Source organism: Astatotilapia calliptera, chromosome 11 (assembly GCF_900246225.1).
Source record: "Astatotilapia calliptera chromosome 11, fAstCal1.2, whole genome shotgun sequence".
Taxonomy (NCBI): domain Eukaryota; kingdom Metazoa; phylum Chordata; class Actinopteri; order Cichliformes; family Cichlidae; genus Astatotilapia; species Astatotilapia calliptera.
In genome coordinates, this window is record NC_039312.1 from 16,979,506 (window position 1) to 16,996,884 (window position 17,379).

Here is a 17,379-nt window from a genome sequence, read left to right on the forward strand (position 1 = left end):
CTTCATCGCTAGAGTATTTGCTTTAGTTTCTAATTTTGAGGCTTTATTATTAGTTTAAGCCTGCAGTTATTGAGATACAAGACATTATATAGAACTGTAAATATTTTAAGTGTTAAATATTTTTATCAAGTAGGTAAATTTATGTGGGTTTCTTCACTTCTGATGCATGCTGTATAATGAAAAGGGAAAGCACCATTCTGTTTTTGTGCTGCTTCAATTTTTGAACTTCTGAACTCTCTCTTCAGGGGGATGTTGTCCCAGGCTGTTCATCCTCCTACAACAGAGCATGTTTATGCTCAGTGGCAGGAGAGAGAGGATCTTTCATCTAGAACTCCACTGGGACTCCTGCAGGAAGACAATGGACAAAGCTTGGATATAAAGGAAGAAGAGGCTCTTTCTCCAATGTCTAGGGAATCTTCAAGCCTGAACCATTTTAAAAGCAGCAGACTCAAATTCAAAGGTGACGGATTTAGTTTATGAGAAAATGTTCTTTTTTTCTGTTTTTTCTCTTCCACTAAATATTTACTTTTGTGTGTTTACTTAGGAAAAAGAGGTCGGCTTTCAAAAGCTGATCTAGACACTGGATGGTCTAAAGATGATGAGAGACAGTGCTCTTTGTGTCAAAAATATGGAGACCTCAAATCGAATGTAAATAATTCCCAAAACATTAAAATTGAGTGGTTCACAGAAGAATGCAAACACAATTCACTTATTTTTGTAAATTCTCCATTCTCTTTGATTAATTTCATGTTGGATTGTGTTGTTTCCTTTCTCAGGAAGCAGGCAGGTTACTGTATTTGGGCCAGAATGAATGGGCTCATGTCAACTGCTGCCTGTGGTCTGCAGAAGTTTTTGAAGAGGACAATGGCTCTCTGCTGCATGTACACAGCGCTGTCACAAGGGGACGTTTGATGGTTAGTTGTTATCACCCTGATAAACTGAAAATTGCTTAAAATCTGTAGAGTTGAACCAGATCAGTCTTTTTATTGTAATTGCGTTAACCCAAACTTTATTCTTCACTCTTCACTGTCATTAACCCCAATCGTCTTCAGCGATGTGAACGTTGCAATCAGTCGGGTGCCACTGTGGGCTGCTGTCTGACATCTTGTCAAAGCAACTACCACTTCATGTGCGCCCGCTCCCGTCAGTGTGTCTTCCAGGATGATAAAAAGGTCTACTGCTATAAACACCGACATCTCATCAGTGGCAGGGTAAATTCTCCTCTCCCACCTCGCCTCTTTCAGGATTTAAACAAGTTTGAAGTACATTTTAAAAAAAAGAAAAAAGAATATTTTTATTTAAACCCTAATTTTAGTTATGTACCTTTGTTTTACAGATGATAACTGGTCAGGAATTTGAAGTAAACCGCAGAGTGTATGTTGATTTTGAGGGGATCAGTCTCCGCAGAAAGTTCTTGACTGGGTTGGAGCCAGACCTTATCAACGTGATGATCGGTAAGCTGTTTTGTTTTAGTTGGTTGCTTGTTTGGGCCCTTAAAGGTGTTCATTAGAATCTGCTTTTGTTAAACTCAGAATTGGTCTCCACATTGTTACGGCACAGGTTCCCTACAGATTGAAAATCTAGGTGTGCTGACAGAACTTTCAGCGAACAAAGGAAAATTGTTTCCTGTTGGTTTTCAGTGAGTTGTATATTCTGCTTTTAACATTAATTATACTTGATAACACTTGATTATATAAAGAAATTATATTTGCAACATTGAATGAATTTCCCTCTTCCATAATAAGGTGTTCTCGGTGGTATTGGAGTACGGTTAACCCATTGCGGCGGTGCAAATACACATGTACAGTCCGAGAGGTCCGGCCAATTGTCCCAGAGAAGCCAGTTGAGGAGATGCCGAACCAGGGAGATAATCACACCATTGCTCACAGCCCCCGTCCAATACCTGGTGTGTTGATTTGTTTGTTTGTTTTGGGGGTTTTCTTTACTTCTGAAAACTAGATTGCCTTAACAAGTGATTCGCTGTATTCATAAATCATTTCTATCACTCTTCAGTATCAAAAACTCAAGACACTTATATATCAGAGTGCCACCCCACAATGGAGGAAACCTCGATTCCAGGTATCCACCCAAAGTCAGATCACGGTGCAAGGCCAAAGATTCCCCAACCCAGGAGACCAGCTGGAGGAATGTCAAGACCTCTGCCTTCCCCAGGTATGATAGAAATTGTAACCTGTTCTTATTTAGAAACATAATAAATAAGCCATCACAGAATGTAAATATAACTGATTATTTCTGTTTTCCTCTTAGGAGTAGCCCAGCCCCACCACATACTGACCATTAGTGATCTAGAAGAGACTCGAGGAGTTCGTCGCCACGGCCCACACTCACAGACAACAGGTCTGCGCAGTCACAGGTCCCCCCCTCCTCTGGGTCCTGTAACTGGACCAGTCACTCTCCGCACTGGAAAAAATTCCCTCCCTACCTCCCCCTTGTTCCCACTTGGTGCAACAGACAGCCTGATAAATTCTACGTCATCCCGCCCAGTTGGAAGTAGAGGTTCTTCCTCTGTACGATCCTCTGGGAATACAGCCCACTGTAACTCGTTATTCTTTCCCCAGTCTCCCTGGCAGGAAGGTGCTGGAAATTTTCCCTCTCAAAGTCTACCCTTCTCTTCACCTGTACAACATTTACCCAGAAGTCGACTGTCGTTTGATCTAAGCCAGTCGGACTCAGTCGAGGTGCCACACAACTTCTTAGCTTCACCAGAGCCAGAGGATGTCTCTCCAGCAAATGGTACATCACCCCAGGAGGACTTGGACCAACAGAAAGATGAAGAAGAGTTTCCCTACAGTTCATTCCACAAGGACCCCAACTTGAGTCTGGGCCAAGAGATGCGGACAGAACTTGAAATTGAAGAAACCCTCTTAAATGAGGGGGTGGCAATGAATTGTGGGGAGCAAATAGTGGTGGAAGGTGATGATCAAGAGGAATTTTGGGGAGCAGCCCAAGAAGTACAGAAGAAGAAGACCCTTGTTGCCAGTTTGCCACGGTCTGCAGCCTCAGCCAGGGATGACCTGGGTAACACATCCTCAGATGAAGATATGGAGCACTATTTTGACTTCTCTCGCACAATAGTCAGCTGCCCGGGATCAAAAGATCACTCGAAGTCTCCATCCTCGCCTTCCTCTCGACCTATGGCTCAACTGGATGGGGTAGATGACGGCACAGAGAGTGATGCAAGTATAGCAACCAGTGATGATGCTCAAAAAGTTAACAGTCAAACTCAGATACAAGCCAAAAAACTAAATGATAAAAATCTTCCTGACTTTGAAACCACTAGCAGCACACAACCTTCCAAAGAATCATCTGATGATAAGCGAACAGATTCTTCTCCAGTCACGATTTCAGAAGCCACAAAAGATCCCGCTGATGGTTCAACCCAAGATGCACCTAAATCTTTTGATACCAGTCAAACCTCTGAAACCCCTTTAGTAAACCAAGAGCCCATGCTTTCTTCTCCAGTTGATAACATTCTGCCTAACCTAACTACAAATGTGCCTGAAATCCCATATTCAGAGGGGTTATTGCCAGGTTCCAGTTCAGGGTTGTCCTCTGAAACACCTCTTCTTCTTGAGAGATGTGACACTAACCCACAGTTCACCGAAATGCTTCCCGTGCTGCAAGACACACCACTTGAGACCCCCGAACCTTGTAAAGCCCTGAACTCATCACCTGACTGCAGCAGGTTTATATCACCAGCTGAGGGGGCTAGTGTGTTGATGAATGACTTATCATCTACTGCAACAGAGGCCCCAGTAGCAGGTTCTGCTGATAACAGTCAATGCTCTCTGTTGAGTCTTCTTCAGCCTTCCCCTTTAATGTCAACAGATGTACCAAACCCCTCTCAAGGACTAGTAGACCCTCTCCAGATGTATTCTTTGCCTACTTTCAGTCAGCCTCCCTTAACAAGTATTACATTGCAACCAGTGACCGCTGTACAAGAGTCAACAACTTTACCGTCCCTGGAACCTGCTAAACTGACAACTCTTAGTCCCATTGGAGATATGACACAGACACTACTAAATGTCGTGCCTCAGAATGATCCAAGCTTATCAGCTACTGTTTCTCTACCGGTGTATGCCACACAAACACAGCCACTAGGCTCTACAGCTGTCAGCATTGTTTCCTCCTCTGCAGCAATATCGCCTCTGTCTGGACTGTCAACACACTGTTCAGCTGCTCCCACACAGGTACAAACCACCTCAGCTCCGATGATCCTAAATGGTTACAGTTCTTCTGTCCAGAAGGAAGCTACAGCTGGCCATACAATCTCCATCAATTTCGCTACACCCAGGCCAACTATCGAACCTCAGCAACCAGTGGTACCCCAGGCATTACCGGGTCATGCCATTCTTACTGTGAAGGAGGTGGGAGGTCCAAATGTAGACCCTACACCACATGTACTACTGGTGAACCGCCTTGGGCAGATCTTTGTGAAAAACCCTGAAAGCAACACTTTCCAGCTGCCTACTCCCAACTCCCCATCCTACAACTGTGTCACTCAGATTGCTAGCCTTTTGCAGAGCAACGCACTGTCAGCCACACTAGCTGCAGCTGGTAATATGACTGCACCACCATCTGTGGCCAATGTGACGACAGTACCTCCTCCACTAGTCACGCCTGCAGTTCAGAATCCATCTGCTGTCACACAGCTGCTCACACACAAAAACAATGACACAATGGTAATGTCCAATGTGAAGAAATCAAGAAAAACTTCAAAAACACCAAAAGATGAAACTGCTCCAGATTCAAGAAAACCAAAGAAGAAGAAGGATTCCAGCGCGTCAAAGAAATCTAAGTCCTCCACGGCCTCAGGGCAGCCTGCTCTGCCATCTGAGAATCCTCCCATGAGTCCTGCTGAAAGTGCCCAAGCAATTATTAATCAAGCAATGGCGAGTAACTACACCCCCAAGTGGAGTGGGCTTCGAACAATGAGCCCTTCCTCACTAGTTTTGCCACCCGGCCTGTTAATTGAACCAGATCCTCCAGAGTCACCCCGCTCTCCATCACCACAACCTAAACCAGTTCCCCCACCCCGCCCTCGCACCCATGTCCGCATGAAAAGAGTGTCTTCACTTTCAGACCGCATCGTCACAAAGAAATCTAAGGTTGACTTCCTGCAACCAGAGCCCGTCATCGAGGATGAGGAGCGTCGCAAACCAGCTTTTCCAAGCATCTCCAGCAGGGCCTCAGGAGTCCGAATCAAGACCCCCACAGTGAAAGGAGTACTGAACTTGGACGAGTTAAAAGAGGAGCATCTAAGTGATTCTGATAGCTCAGGGTAAGTTTTTACCTATCTGAATTCATTTTTTTAGCTGCCCTGCTGGTTATTGTGTCAGTGATCATTTAGGCTGACAAAAGAAAGAAAAATTCACGTAGTCAAGCAATTGGTGGCTATTGGCTATTGGTGGTATATGTTTCCATTACTCAACGAATTGATGTCTTTTCGATTTTTAAATACAGTCCACTTCAAAGAAGTTGGAACGTTGTGTAAAATGTAAATAAAGCATTTCAGTGACTTTTAAATTATTTCAGTCCATTGCTTAACTGAAAAAAAGTACAAAGGAGTCATGAAATGTTCATTGTTTTACACAGGCTCATTCTGAATTCTTTGCCACCAGCATGTTTGAAATATCTGGGACAGCAGTGAGTTTATCACTGTGCCGCGTCACCTGTTCTTTGAAGTAGCGTTTGGAAACTGAGACCACATTGCTGTAGTTTTGAAAGTGAAATGTTTTCACAATCTTGCTTGATACCGTATTTCAGCAGCCCAAAGACAAAACCTACAAATCCTGTATACCTTATGCAGTATTTTATTCAGCTTTAAAGGGTGCCTTCGTAGATGTGCAATTTACCCACGCAGTTAGTACTAATGAGGCCTTGTACTATCTCAAATTATGGCTTTCATGGAGTTTGTGGATAATAGGTCTGATGATTGTTGCGTCAGAGAGCCTGAGAAACAAATATTTATGTATATGAAGTCATTTTTAAAAACAAAATAATTGTTTCCACTTGCTTTTCCCAGATCAGAGCCTTGGAGTTTCATGTCTGTGAGTGAACAAGGCAAACAGCAGGCCTGGGAACCAGTGGGACACAGCACACTGACTGACTGGAAGAAATATTCTGGTATTCTTGAGTTAAAACTGTGTAATTTCAAGAGTTTAAAAATACCAGCCACATTTAATATATCACTGATTAATGAATGGTACCTTTTCGCTTCTGCGTCCTTTAAGTGTGTTGAATTGTTTAAGAACAATGTGAAAAAGGAGCTCTACGGATTGTGTTTTGTTAGGCGCTGCTTCTGCCTCAGATGACGAACCACCTCCATCTGATGATGAGGGATGTCCAACGAATAGAGACCAGCCACACTTACGATTCGAGATAACCAGCGATGACGGCTTTAGTGTAGAGGCAGACACCATTGAAGGTAAGGCCAGTGTTACATTTTAAAAAATTAGCATCGTAATGTTCTCGTTTTTTATGCTCATTGCTTTGTGCTAATCCCATCTAATTGTCAACTCTTCCTTCAGTGGCTTGGAAAGCAGTCACAGATGGGGTGCAGGAGGCTCGAGCAATTGCAAGGTTGAGGCCACTGACGTTTCAGTGGCTCAGCGGTCCCCGTATGCTGGGTCTGGTCCATGACGCATTAGTGTTCTTGCTGGAGCAGCTTGAAGGAGCTCACCGTTGCCAGCGCCATAGTTTCCGTTTCTTCAAACAGTTCAGCCAGGAGGATGATCTGCCCGTCAACCCCAGTGGCTGTGCCCGTTCGGAGCTTTACCTTAGGTATGTTTGCCCTTTAGCCTTTTTTCCGTTAGTACCTGCTTGTGACTTGAGGCAGTACAACTCGGCTTGACTCATTTTCCATTACAGTTGAGCAGCACCAATGTGCGTGGGGTTGTTATAGCAACACGCCCGGCCCTCCTGTGGCGTCATTTGTATGCAACACAAACGCTACAACAAAGATGGACGTCAAGGCGATGCAATTCCTGCTGCTCAGCCTGTGGCACCATGGTGTTGTTTCTGTGCCATTTCCCTCATCGCCGGGTTTCAAAAATGGCGGTTTTGATTTTTGGAAGAAGAATCCAAACTCAGGGTACCAGTACTATCAATTAGGTGGGTGACAGTACCAGGTACTGGTACTGTCACTTCAATTGACAGTACTGTACCTCATGTAAAGCCACCCAGAGTAGGTACTAATGGAAAAGGGTTGTTGGATTCATCCTGGAGAGAGTGAGTCAGAAAGATATAACTCTTCTAGAACTAACAGCAGTTTATTTGCTCCAACAGGAAGTCTACATTTGATATGTTCAACTTCCTGGCTTCTCAGCACAGACAGCTTCCTGACATTGGGCCTTACGACGATGAGGAAGACGAGGTTCTTTTGAAGTCCACGAGGTCAGGCTTTAGTTTATATTTCCTGGATTGTAATGCCATATTAGGACTTTCAAACTGCTTTTCTCTGAAATATGTTGTGCAGCTTCATATTGTAACTGCACACCACTTTTTTTTCAAAACTAAAATATACTTTTTCATAAATATATTGACTATTGTCATTTTTTTTAGTATGTTGCAAAACAGTGGTGTTGAAGTTTTAGGTCAATTAATTTCTGCTCCCTTTATCAGACGAGCCACCAGTTTGGAGTTGCCCATGGCCATGCGCTTCAGACATCTGAAAAAGACTTCCAAGGAGGCAGTAGGAGTGTACAGGCGAGTTACATTTGCAATTCATCATTGCTACATGAAATAGTAAAATGCATTGCTATACGATGCTTAAAATACTCAGTTGACAACATCATAGTTTTAAGGCTTTTAAAGTTCATAGCCTTGGCTGCAAAAGCCACAAATATTTAAAAAAAACCTCAGAATTGGTTTCACTTCTTAATCTTAATGCCAGCATGCCATTTAAGTTCCTGTTGCATGTAATGAACTCAGAGCTCTAACTGTGTCATCTTCCATCTCTTTAAAACCAACACAGGATATGACTTGTCTCTCTTTGGAATCTTTTATCATTTTCACACTTTGGTTTGATTCCAAAGAATTGCCTATTTATAAGATTAACAGAGAAAACCAAAGCATTCCCTGTCAAGAGCAGCGTGAGCAGGAGGATTCAAAACTGAAAAAAGCATCCTTCAGTGATGTTCAATGAATATTCAGCATTGAAGTCCAGTTTGTTTTATTTTGTTCCAGTATGGATGACTCTTTAAAACATTTTCTGTTCAGTTTACCTGTCTAAGTTTAATATGTATGACTATTTTTTACAGTGTAGTATAGAATTGTATCTGTGATCATGTTAATGGAAAAACAAGTTGGAGAAAACATTTTAGCCTTTAGCTCTACCAGAGGTTTCTGTATATTAAAAAGGAGTTTTTCTTTCCCCCTGTCACCAAGTGGGGTTTCCTCTCTATTATTGTAGGGTCTTTTCCTTACAATATAAAGCTCTTACCTGTGGTGATGAGAACCACATGACTTAAATGGCATTAGCTTTTATAAAACAAGGGTGATACATAGATAGTCATTTGAATGCAAGTAACAGCTCTTTGGCAGTAATGTGTCATTATTGCTAGCCAGACAACAGAGTCACACAAAACCATTATTCCACACAATGAATCATAGCTAGCATACATGCACAACAATTCTGCTTTTGCTAACAGCTGTTCAAACATCTGTTTCATGTTAATCCTAGTGAGGCTGAAGAAAAAGCAGCTGTTGGGAAATGAAACAGTGCCTTGGCCAGACATTACGGAGACAGCCTGTTCAACGAGAGCTTTTTTAAAAAACTACAAAAACATTCCCACTCTTTGTTTATACTTTGGCCGCATTTAACACGTTTTGCAAGTACTTCTGCAAGACATTGGCTGCACTGTGACCTCACTCAATTTCTAAGAAAGAAGGTCTTGTTAAACAGAAAACTTTTTTTTCACTGCACAATACAGCTTTGTCACTCTGTAATGTCACTGCTACCCAGGAAGCACAAAAGGAGAAGTGGTAGGGGTGGAGGCAATCCTGAGAAAAGTGTCAAAATCTAGTGACAAAGAGCATGTAGGGTAGAGCAGGGCGATATGACCAAAAATATTTATCACGATATACATTAGAAAATTTGCGATAACAATAACATATCCTCAGCATAACCATGTATAATATCCACAGAGGTTATACACACACAATACGGTAATATTATGTTAAAGCACAGTACGTATCACTCCACGAGGCTCCTGACTATGATAGCCGTAATGCTCCGACAATCCATCAAGCGGTGCGGATTCGTAGCTCAGCAAAGTCGTACTAAAACATTTGATAGATTTTCGAGCGCCGTGTAGCACATAAAATCGTTTCGAGGTCAGTAAACACAACCAGAATTCATACATAAGGCACACGGGGTTATAAGGGGCACTGTTGATTTTTAGAAAGATCAAAGGATTGATTTTAAGTGTACCGTATTTTCCAAAAATATGGGATTTTTTTGGGAATCAAACGAAGTGTGGAAATGATAAGATTCCAAAGAGAGACAAGTCATATCCTGTGTTGGTTTTAAAGAGACACACGATGAAACAATTAGATGTCTGAGTTCATCACATGCAACAGGAACTTGCCTCCGGTGCATCCACTGGAGTTTGAATTTGTGTGAATGTTAGATAGAAAGTACTTAAGTAGACAAAGCATAGAGAAAAGTGCTTGTAAGAATGTATGTGAATTGGTGAATGAGGCACATAATGTGCTTTGAGTGCTTGAGTAGCAAAAGCTATATAAGAGCTGGTCCATTTACCATTTATATTAAAATAAGACCAAAAAAAACCCCAATAAAATGAAAAAACATCAAAGTGGCTGAATTTGGGTATATATTTTGGGTATAGCCCTAGCTCCTGTATTTACCATGTTAGTGCTTGTGTGCCAACATTCATGCAAAGGTAAAAGATTGTAAACTAAAAAAGGGGACACATTAAAGTTTGGCCTGTATCAGCAATATAATATACAAATGTGTTATTGTATAGATTTTTTTAAATATCTTCCTATTGCTTTACAATCAGTTTTCATCTTGATAACACTTCCTGTAGGTCTGCTATCCACGGCCGTGGTCTTTTCTGCAAGAGGAACATTGAAGCAGGAGAGATGGTTATCGAATACGCGGGCATCGTCATTCGCTCTGTGCTCACTGATAAAAGGGAGAAGTACTATGATGGGAAGGTTTGTGCATCTTCATCATTGTCATTCTAGTTTTGGTCAGGTATTTCATAGCAACTGGCGGTTCATGCTGAGAGATTTCATGAAAAACACCAACAGGTTTCATTTCTGCTCCCTGCAGGGTATCGGTTGTTACATGTTCCGTATCGATGACTTCGACGTAGTGGATGCGACTATGCATGGCAACGCGGCGAGGTTTATCAACCACTCATGTGAACCTAACTGCTACTCTCGAGTGATCAACGTGGAAGGTCGGAAGCACATCGTCATCTTCGCTCTTAGGAAAATCTACAGGGGGGAGGAGCTCACCTACGACTACAAGTTCCCCATCGAAGACGCCAGCAACAAACTCAACTGTAACTGTGGGGCCCGGAGATGTCGTCGTTTCCTCAACTAAGAAATCTCTTGGATACAAAAAGGGGGAGGATCCTGTTTACTAGTAAGCCTTAAATTGTGGTGACACTGGATTGGGGCTTGAGGAGGCTGCGGTCAGTCTGCCCAGCAGGGGGATTAAGCCACTATGAGACTGGCCAGAAACATGGCTAGTGAGAAGTGAGGACATTTTTTGTTTTTTTTTGTTTTTGGGGGGGGGGTTCAAGCGGAAGAGGATGAGAACCAGCACAAAAAACAAACTTTGCAGAGTTTCTTGCCTCACAGTGTACTAAAAGGTATGGCTCCCCGAATAATGTAATTGCAGCTGTAATTAAATCAGAGGAAGTAGTTTTGGGTGCTCGTGACAACTGGAGATTTCAAAGTGTGGAGAGTTTCTGGATTTGAGCAGATAACCTCAGATCAAGCCTTATCTGTCACATTACATTACAGCTCCATCCCTGTAGTTGTGAAGTCAGTTCTCAAGCCATACATCACCCAGACCTTTATTTGTACGATTCAGTACTTCTTATGTTAACGCTTTCCCTTTTCTTTTCCTTTTTCTGTCTTTTTTGTGAATAACAGAAAATCAAAACAAAAACATGGTGCTAAGCTTTTTAAAAGCTTTGTCTTTAGTTGGACTAAGATGTCTTGCGAATCAGGAATTGTTTAGCTCTTTCTTTACCCTGCTGAGATCTTAAATTTATGCACTCTTATAAGTCCTCCTGTTGTTATCTGTAAAATCTCACATTCAAAACCTGCTATTCGTCACCCACTTTCTTCCTGCCTTGAGTGTAAAATTAGTGTCTGGTTTCAGAGCAGAAAAACAGTGTCATAGAAACGTCCTCTTGGTATTTTTTTTTTCTTTCTTTCTTTGGTTGTTTTTTTTTTCATGTAAAGTGTATGTAGCAAAACACTACCCAAGCCAAAACTGAAGATTTCCTTCCTTTTTCTTTCTTTCTTTCTTTTTTTAAAAATATATATATTTTAATACTCTCATGGCAGATGCTCATCGTTACCTATTGCAATAAGACTTTGCTGCCCTGCAGTTGCACATAATTACCCATCAAACATCCAAATTATCTTCATCTTTGTGAAATCTTCTGCAGTTTCTCTTGATCAGGGAGGGCACTGGTGTAAGGCATTGCTACTGAGCATGTACATTGAGCTCCTGCACCGCGATGGTCGAGAAGACAGTGTAGGTGCGTGACTTTTCTAGGTATTGCTGCCTTTAAAATAATGATTGTTGTAGGTGGATGTTCAGTGGTGTCATTGGTGAGGCTAATTGAATTCACACACTGTTCAAATTGGTAGTTATATTTATTCATGTTTTGATTTCTATTTTAAATGGTTAAAGGTTGTGCTTTGTATAAATTGGTGGCGGTCTAGTGAACCCCCCCTTCCCCTTTCCCCTTTCCCATATGTATGCTTTGTTTACACATCATGTCTTTTGTTTCACTAACTTACTTGAATTTTTTTTCTCTCTTTGGGGCAGTTGTGGTGTGCGATTAAGCCTTTATGACAGATTGTTCTAAAGCAGGTATTTTTAAAGAATCTTTATTTTATTTTACTTTTTTTTTTTTTTATGTAGATTACTGATGGTCTTAGAATCAGCCACAGGAGTAAAGTGAGCACTGTTTGCCTACTCAAGCCCATAATTATGTTTTCCAAAATTATGTCATGTTTTGTCTTTTATCACCCACCCACCCCCCCCCCCACCTTGCATGTCCAATCACTGGGATGGAGCCCAGGTTAACTTGTGTCAATCACCTAGCTGATAACAAGAGCAGAGTCACTCCCAACTCCTTGCAAGGATTCTACCTCAGCTGTTTAGACAGATGTTTGGGAATACTGATGCAAAAAGAGAGGATGATGATTAAAAAAAAAAATAGCTTGGTTTTAATATCCAGGTGTGTGTGTGTGTGTGTATTTGGAAATGTTTGTCATTTCTATGTATGTGTGCGTGCGTGCGTGCCATGAAGGATGCAAGGCACTAGTCAAAACCTGAAGTTATCATGACCATCTCGCCCAGAATCTGTTAAGAAAGCTGTATGTTCTATATACACATATATATAAATATACATATAAATATATATATAGTAGGGTTATTTTAACGTAAGTGTAAAAGACATCAAAATGAGAAAATATGTGCTCTTTAAATTTACGTCTTTGTTACCATGTACAAATAAACCCTGAGTTTGTAAATATTTGTATACATATTTCTAAACCTGTTTAATTTTTCTATGCACTTTTTTTATTTATAATGTTATTTGCTTAATAAAGATGTTAAGATGTTTGATGAAATGACTGAGTGAATGATTTTATTTGCATAGGTCAATAGTATTATAAAGGCGACAACAATTGGAAACAGATTAACATTTAAAAAAAACATTACTCATTTGTTCTATTTTGACAAGAATACTGTCGCGGTAAATATGATGGTGGGGAAAACAGGAACTGTGGAATTTTGGTTGAGTTCACTGGAGGAAAAGGCATCTCGTTAGCTGGATGGGTAAAGATAAAGCCTGGCTAAAATTCTGATTCTGTGCTTTGTCCTTCATGCACGTGTTAAGCAGTTTATATGGGATACAGCAGTCGAGGTTAAATGTTTTCCAGGAGGTAGGTAATAATACATTAATTATTCAAACGTAATAACAAATGAAGCTGCAAATATGGAAGAAGCTATTTAATTTAATGGAATGCTTGACTTCCCCCGTCATCAACTTGGACGCATAAGGCATGCCTTTTATCGCTCCGCTTCTCTCCGTGCTCGTAGCAGCCTTTTTGGGAGTCGGGCTAAACAGTCGCTACACTTCAGTCTTATTTGTTTTAAGTTTTGCAAGAGCAGCTATGGCGTCATTACGCTCCATTTGTTTGAGCAGTTTAGCCAGGTGCCCTACAGTCCAGTCGGGGTTCTTGCAGGTCACCCCCTCCAGCACAGCTTTTAGGGGGCTTTTGCTGTCCTTCATAGAGTAGGTGTAAGTAATCCAGGTGGAGGGGAAGGCGCAGTGCGACGCCAGATGTTTTGTGCTCTTTCTTACATGGCTCTCTGGATCCAGCAAAATCACCAGCTCTTCCAAAACATCCAAGTTGTCCAGCACGGTCTGTAGAGGTGCAGACAGGATGTCTGCACCTGCATTTTGAAAGGGGAAAAAGAGCATCAATGAATGATGTCAGTAGGTTAATGAAACAGACTTTCATTCGTCAACAGGAACACAAAATGGCAGTTTCCGCCCACTTTTATCCCTCACTAGACAGTGGTTTGGATAGGCGTTGTATATTTTGAGATAACATTAAGTTCGACTCACAAAGTATGTCCTCTACGTCACTGCCATTAGATGAACCTGTCAGGGGGGCGAATCCGTCATTTATATATGAGGGTTGCCTGCAAAAAGCCTTTGCTGTTTACATAAGGCAGAGGAGAGAGAGTGTCAGAATCATATTCACCAGCTTGAAGCTAGAGGGTATTTTAAAGTTATTTTAAAATAACCCTACTATATTGGTTGTAAAATTACATTCTGTAACATTTTATGGCAACTTCTCTTTATAAACCCAGTGGTCAGCTTTTATGTCGTTTCTTAAGTTCCCAAGACCTTGATGTGTGCACATTTGTTTATCTTCGATCGTCTAGTTTCGGTATACATACCTCTTTTCCGTTTAAGACCAAACACATAAGCAGACAAGGCAACGAGCACAATGGAAATTAAAATGGCTAATGGTACTGCCCCTGCAGACACAGGAAAAAGTCAAGGTTACATTTAAATGTAACTGTCAAGAAAGGTGTCTCAGGTGTACAGTGAAGTGCACGCGTAACTTACAGGCTGCCCTTGACACATTGTGAGAACGTGATGGTGGTGAGGTTGGTGTCAAGTTAGGTCCTTGATATGCCAGAGTCTGGAATGAAAACAGAATGGATGTTTTGGCTGTTGCTGATGAGGAAGAAACTCATTCTTAACCAGCTCTCCACAAATATCTTCTGTTGCTTCTTTCTGTTGTGTTTCATATTTTTAGTACCACTACTGCCACAGACAGGCAACCCCTATATATTTATTTATTACTGGTAAAATTTACAATTTACACTAAATGCAAAAAGCCTACTCACTGTGACAGGGAAATCTGTTGTCGGGATTCTGCAGAAAAACAGAAAAGGGGTGGGGAGGAATGAAAGTCTGTAGATAAAACAGCGAGAGTTTTAAGAGGAAAGCGCTCTTATTGTGCCTGCTTATTAAGCCTTAAAAGAGATAGTGAAACACACACACACACACTTTGATGAAAATCCCCTGCGGTTCAGAGAGACCATCACATCCCCTCAGCTGTTTACCTGTTTCTCACAGTGATGTGCTTGTTGTCTTACCTTTGCGTAACAGGCACCTTGCCGCAAACGGTGTCAGCTGTTGTGTTGCAAGGTCTCTCAGTCTGAAACGGACACAGGCTACAGAGTGTGCAGTGGAAGCTGCTGCCATTGTTAAAAGTGTTTGTCTTGCACGGTTTTGTTGGTGCCTCGTGTCGCCCTCCGTCATCATCAAACCCACAGTTGGGGGTAATTTCATGACCTACATGAATAATAATATAATATAATATAATATAATATAATATAATATAATATAATATAATATAATATAATATAATATAATATTTGACCTACCTGGCTTTATAGGGGTTTTCGCACACGGGATGCATGTTTGTTGCGCCTTATCCCAGATGGTTGTTAGATCGTGGCATTTTACTGAGTGTCCAGTGTTACTCATCGTTACTGAACTGAGCTTTAGAGCAAAGATTCTGTCTCTATAACAGCCCCATAGCACCACCCCTTCTTCTACATAAGTGCGGTTAGAGTTCCGTAGTACATGTCATCGTTTCTTCTTTCTCGCTGACCCAAATGTTCTGATATGCTTTTGTTTGTTTGTTTGTTCTTTTAATGAAAGCTGGTCAAATGTTAGACCAGTTTAATATGCAAGCAAGGGACAAATCATACAAACTATTTCGGAGCGAAATCGAAATATTTAAACTCACTCCGTTATTGGGCTATAAAGTGATGGTGTAGAGCAAGCCTATTCAAATGGCGGCCCGCGGGCCAAATGCGGCCCAGAAGCAACCTGCGAGTGGCCCTGCCTGTGGTCCTGGCAGAAACACAGAGAAAACGCAAAAAATTAATTCATTAATTAATTTTTAAAAAATTAAAAATTCCTACAGCGTAGTGTAGACTGTGAATGCAACACTCCTAGTAGCCTAGCAATATTTAACCCACAATGCACCGTGATGTAAACATATTAAACAATCATCGTAATATATGATGCAACAACAGCATGTCTTTCTCACTCCAAAAGCGCAAAATTGACAATGAAAACTGTCGGTTTAACCCTGCCTGGACTGACAAATACTTATTCATTTTACCGAGTTTAATAATCTTACAACCGGAGTTGTACGACCATGGTGAGGGTCCTGTACAGCCCAAGAGAGAGCTGCAGCATCTTCCCTTCGTGTTTGCTTCTTGGCGAAGAAGAAAAGGCCTTTCACAGATTCTGAAACAGTGAAATACTGCATGCTGGCCGTGGTGGATGCGGTGAAAAGTGAGTGTGACATCTGCTATTAAAAACGTACCCCTGTAGGACAGTTCAAATATTCGTAGAATTGAAGTTCTGGCGTCAGACGAGTTTGAAATGCTGTTAGATGACCTGAAGAAAACTGATGTAATGTCCATAGCAGGAGATCACAGACAGAACTGATAATGCATAGTTGTGCGTATATGTCCGTTTTTTGGATGGGAAATTGCTCGGCTTAGAGGGACACACAGCTGGCGAAATAATGTTTGAGAAGATTTAAGCTCTTTTTGAGGAAAATGGTCTGGATATGAAGCGTGTCTGTATACTTGTGACGGATGGGGCTCCATCCATGGCAGGAAAAGCCAGTGGGCAGCGAAATATTTATTTTAATTTGAAAAGGAATTATCAAAATGTTTTTTGTTATTATTATTATTATTATTTCAAATGTGCAAAAAATAGTTTAGTTATAGCTCCCTTTTTTTCAACGGACCTTTTGGTGTGCATTTGTGAGAGGTCACCAGATTTACAGGGGAAAAGGAATAAAAAAAAATACTTGTTTTTCAATACAGTTGTGTGGGTTTGAAATTGATCATGATCTGCTGCTTACTGGCTTCAAAAAAAAAAAAAAAAAAAAAAAAATCTGGCCCAGATAAATTCCTCGGTTTGAAAATCTGGCCCAACTAACTTCGTAGTTGAATAGCCATGGTGTAGAGTTTAAAATGCCCTTACCCTTTACTGAGGCAAAGTAAAGGTAGGGGAGTTGTTTTCTTAGGGGGTCGCCTGTCTGCGTGTTTGCTTTGGAACCGATATCACGGATGCGCCTCCCTTCCTCCCTTTGTGAGACAAAGCAGGTGGTGTACTAATCTGACTGGAGTACCCTGGCCAGGGATGAGTCAGTGGGGAGAGAAAAAAAAAACATTTTAAGGAATTTTTTATACAAGGTCAGATGACTTTCACAACTGCTGACAGCCAAATGACTACCTTTGTGTGTTGCAATGGTAAGTGACTTGTCACGGTGTGACATGGCCTTGTGTGAGCAGTGGCGGTCCTAGCCTGTTTGGCGCCCCGGGCGAACACTCCCTCTGGCGCCCCCCCCACACACACAAAACATATTAAGGATTGTACATTAACATAAAACTGTTGTCAGAACCATACTGAATTTCACCAGAGACACAAACACACATATGAAGAGAGTATGCATTGTATGCAAACGGCTACCAAACACCCATCATAATTCGTCATACAATGAGAACAGGACAAATCAACA

The 17,379-nt window shown here is 41.4% G+C and overlaps 2 protein-coding genes across 3 annotated transcripts in view; one reads left to right on the plus strand and one right to left on the minus strand.

Annotated features, from left to right (window-relative positions):
• kmt2bb (lysine (K)-specific methyltransferase 2Bb) overlaps positions 1-12,491 on the plus strand; it is a 28,732-nt gene extending 16,241 nt beyond the window's left edge. For both annotated transcript variants that reach the window (XM_026183362.1, XM_026183363.1), the window contains exons 21-36: positions 246-460; positions 545-648; positions 777-914; positions 1,053-1,211; positions 1,337-1,454; positions 1,561-1,639; positions 1,746-1,906; positions 2,014-2,172; positions 2,269-5,302; positions 6,047-6,147; positions 6,314-6,448; positions 6,552-6,804; positions 7,309-7,416; positions 7,645-7,728; positions 10,074-10,203; positions 10,322-12,491. In XM_026183362.1, the coding sequence (XP_026039147.1) occupies positions 246-460; positions 545-648; positions 777-914; positions 1,053-1,211; positions 1,337-1,454; positions 1,561-1,639; positions 1,746-1,906; positions 2,014-2,172; positions 2,269-5,302; positions 6,047-6,147; positions 6,314-6,448; positions 6,552-6,804; positions 7,309-7,416; positions 7,645-7,728; positions 10,074-10,203; positions 10,322-10,597 (5,254 nt within the window). In that variant the 3' untranslated portion in view covers positions 10,598-12,491. The remainder of the gene's footprint in view (positions 1-245; positions 461-544; positions 649-776; positions 915-1,052; positions 1,212-1,336; positions 1,455-1,560; positions 1,640-1,745; positions 1,907-2,013; positions 2,173-2,268; positions 5,303-6,046; positions 6,148-6,313; positions 6,449-6,551; positions 6,805-7,308; positions 7,417-7,644; positions 7,729-10,073; positions 10,204-10,321) is intronic.
• A 377-nt stretch (positions 12,492-12,868) lies between these two features.
• Positions 12,869-16,136, minus strand: igflr1 (IGF-like family receptor 1). The gene is made up of 7 exons (XM_026183364.1): positions 15,215-16,136; positions 14,924-15,122; positions 14,672-14,699; positions 14,388-14,463; positions 14,216-14,296; positions 13,878-13,970; positions 12,869-13,702 (listed from the first exon to the last, which is right to left on the minus strand). The coding sequence occupies exons 1-7, from the start codon at positions 15,315-15,317 to the stop codon at positions 13,377-13,379; spliced, it is 906 nt and encodes a 301-aa protein (XP_026039149.1). The 5' UTR covers positions 15,318-16,136; the 3' UTR covers positions 12,869-13,376.
• Positions 16,137-17,379: the final 1,243 nt, after the last annotated feature.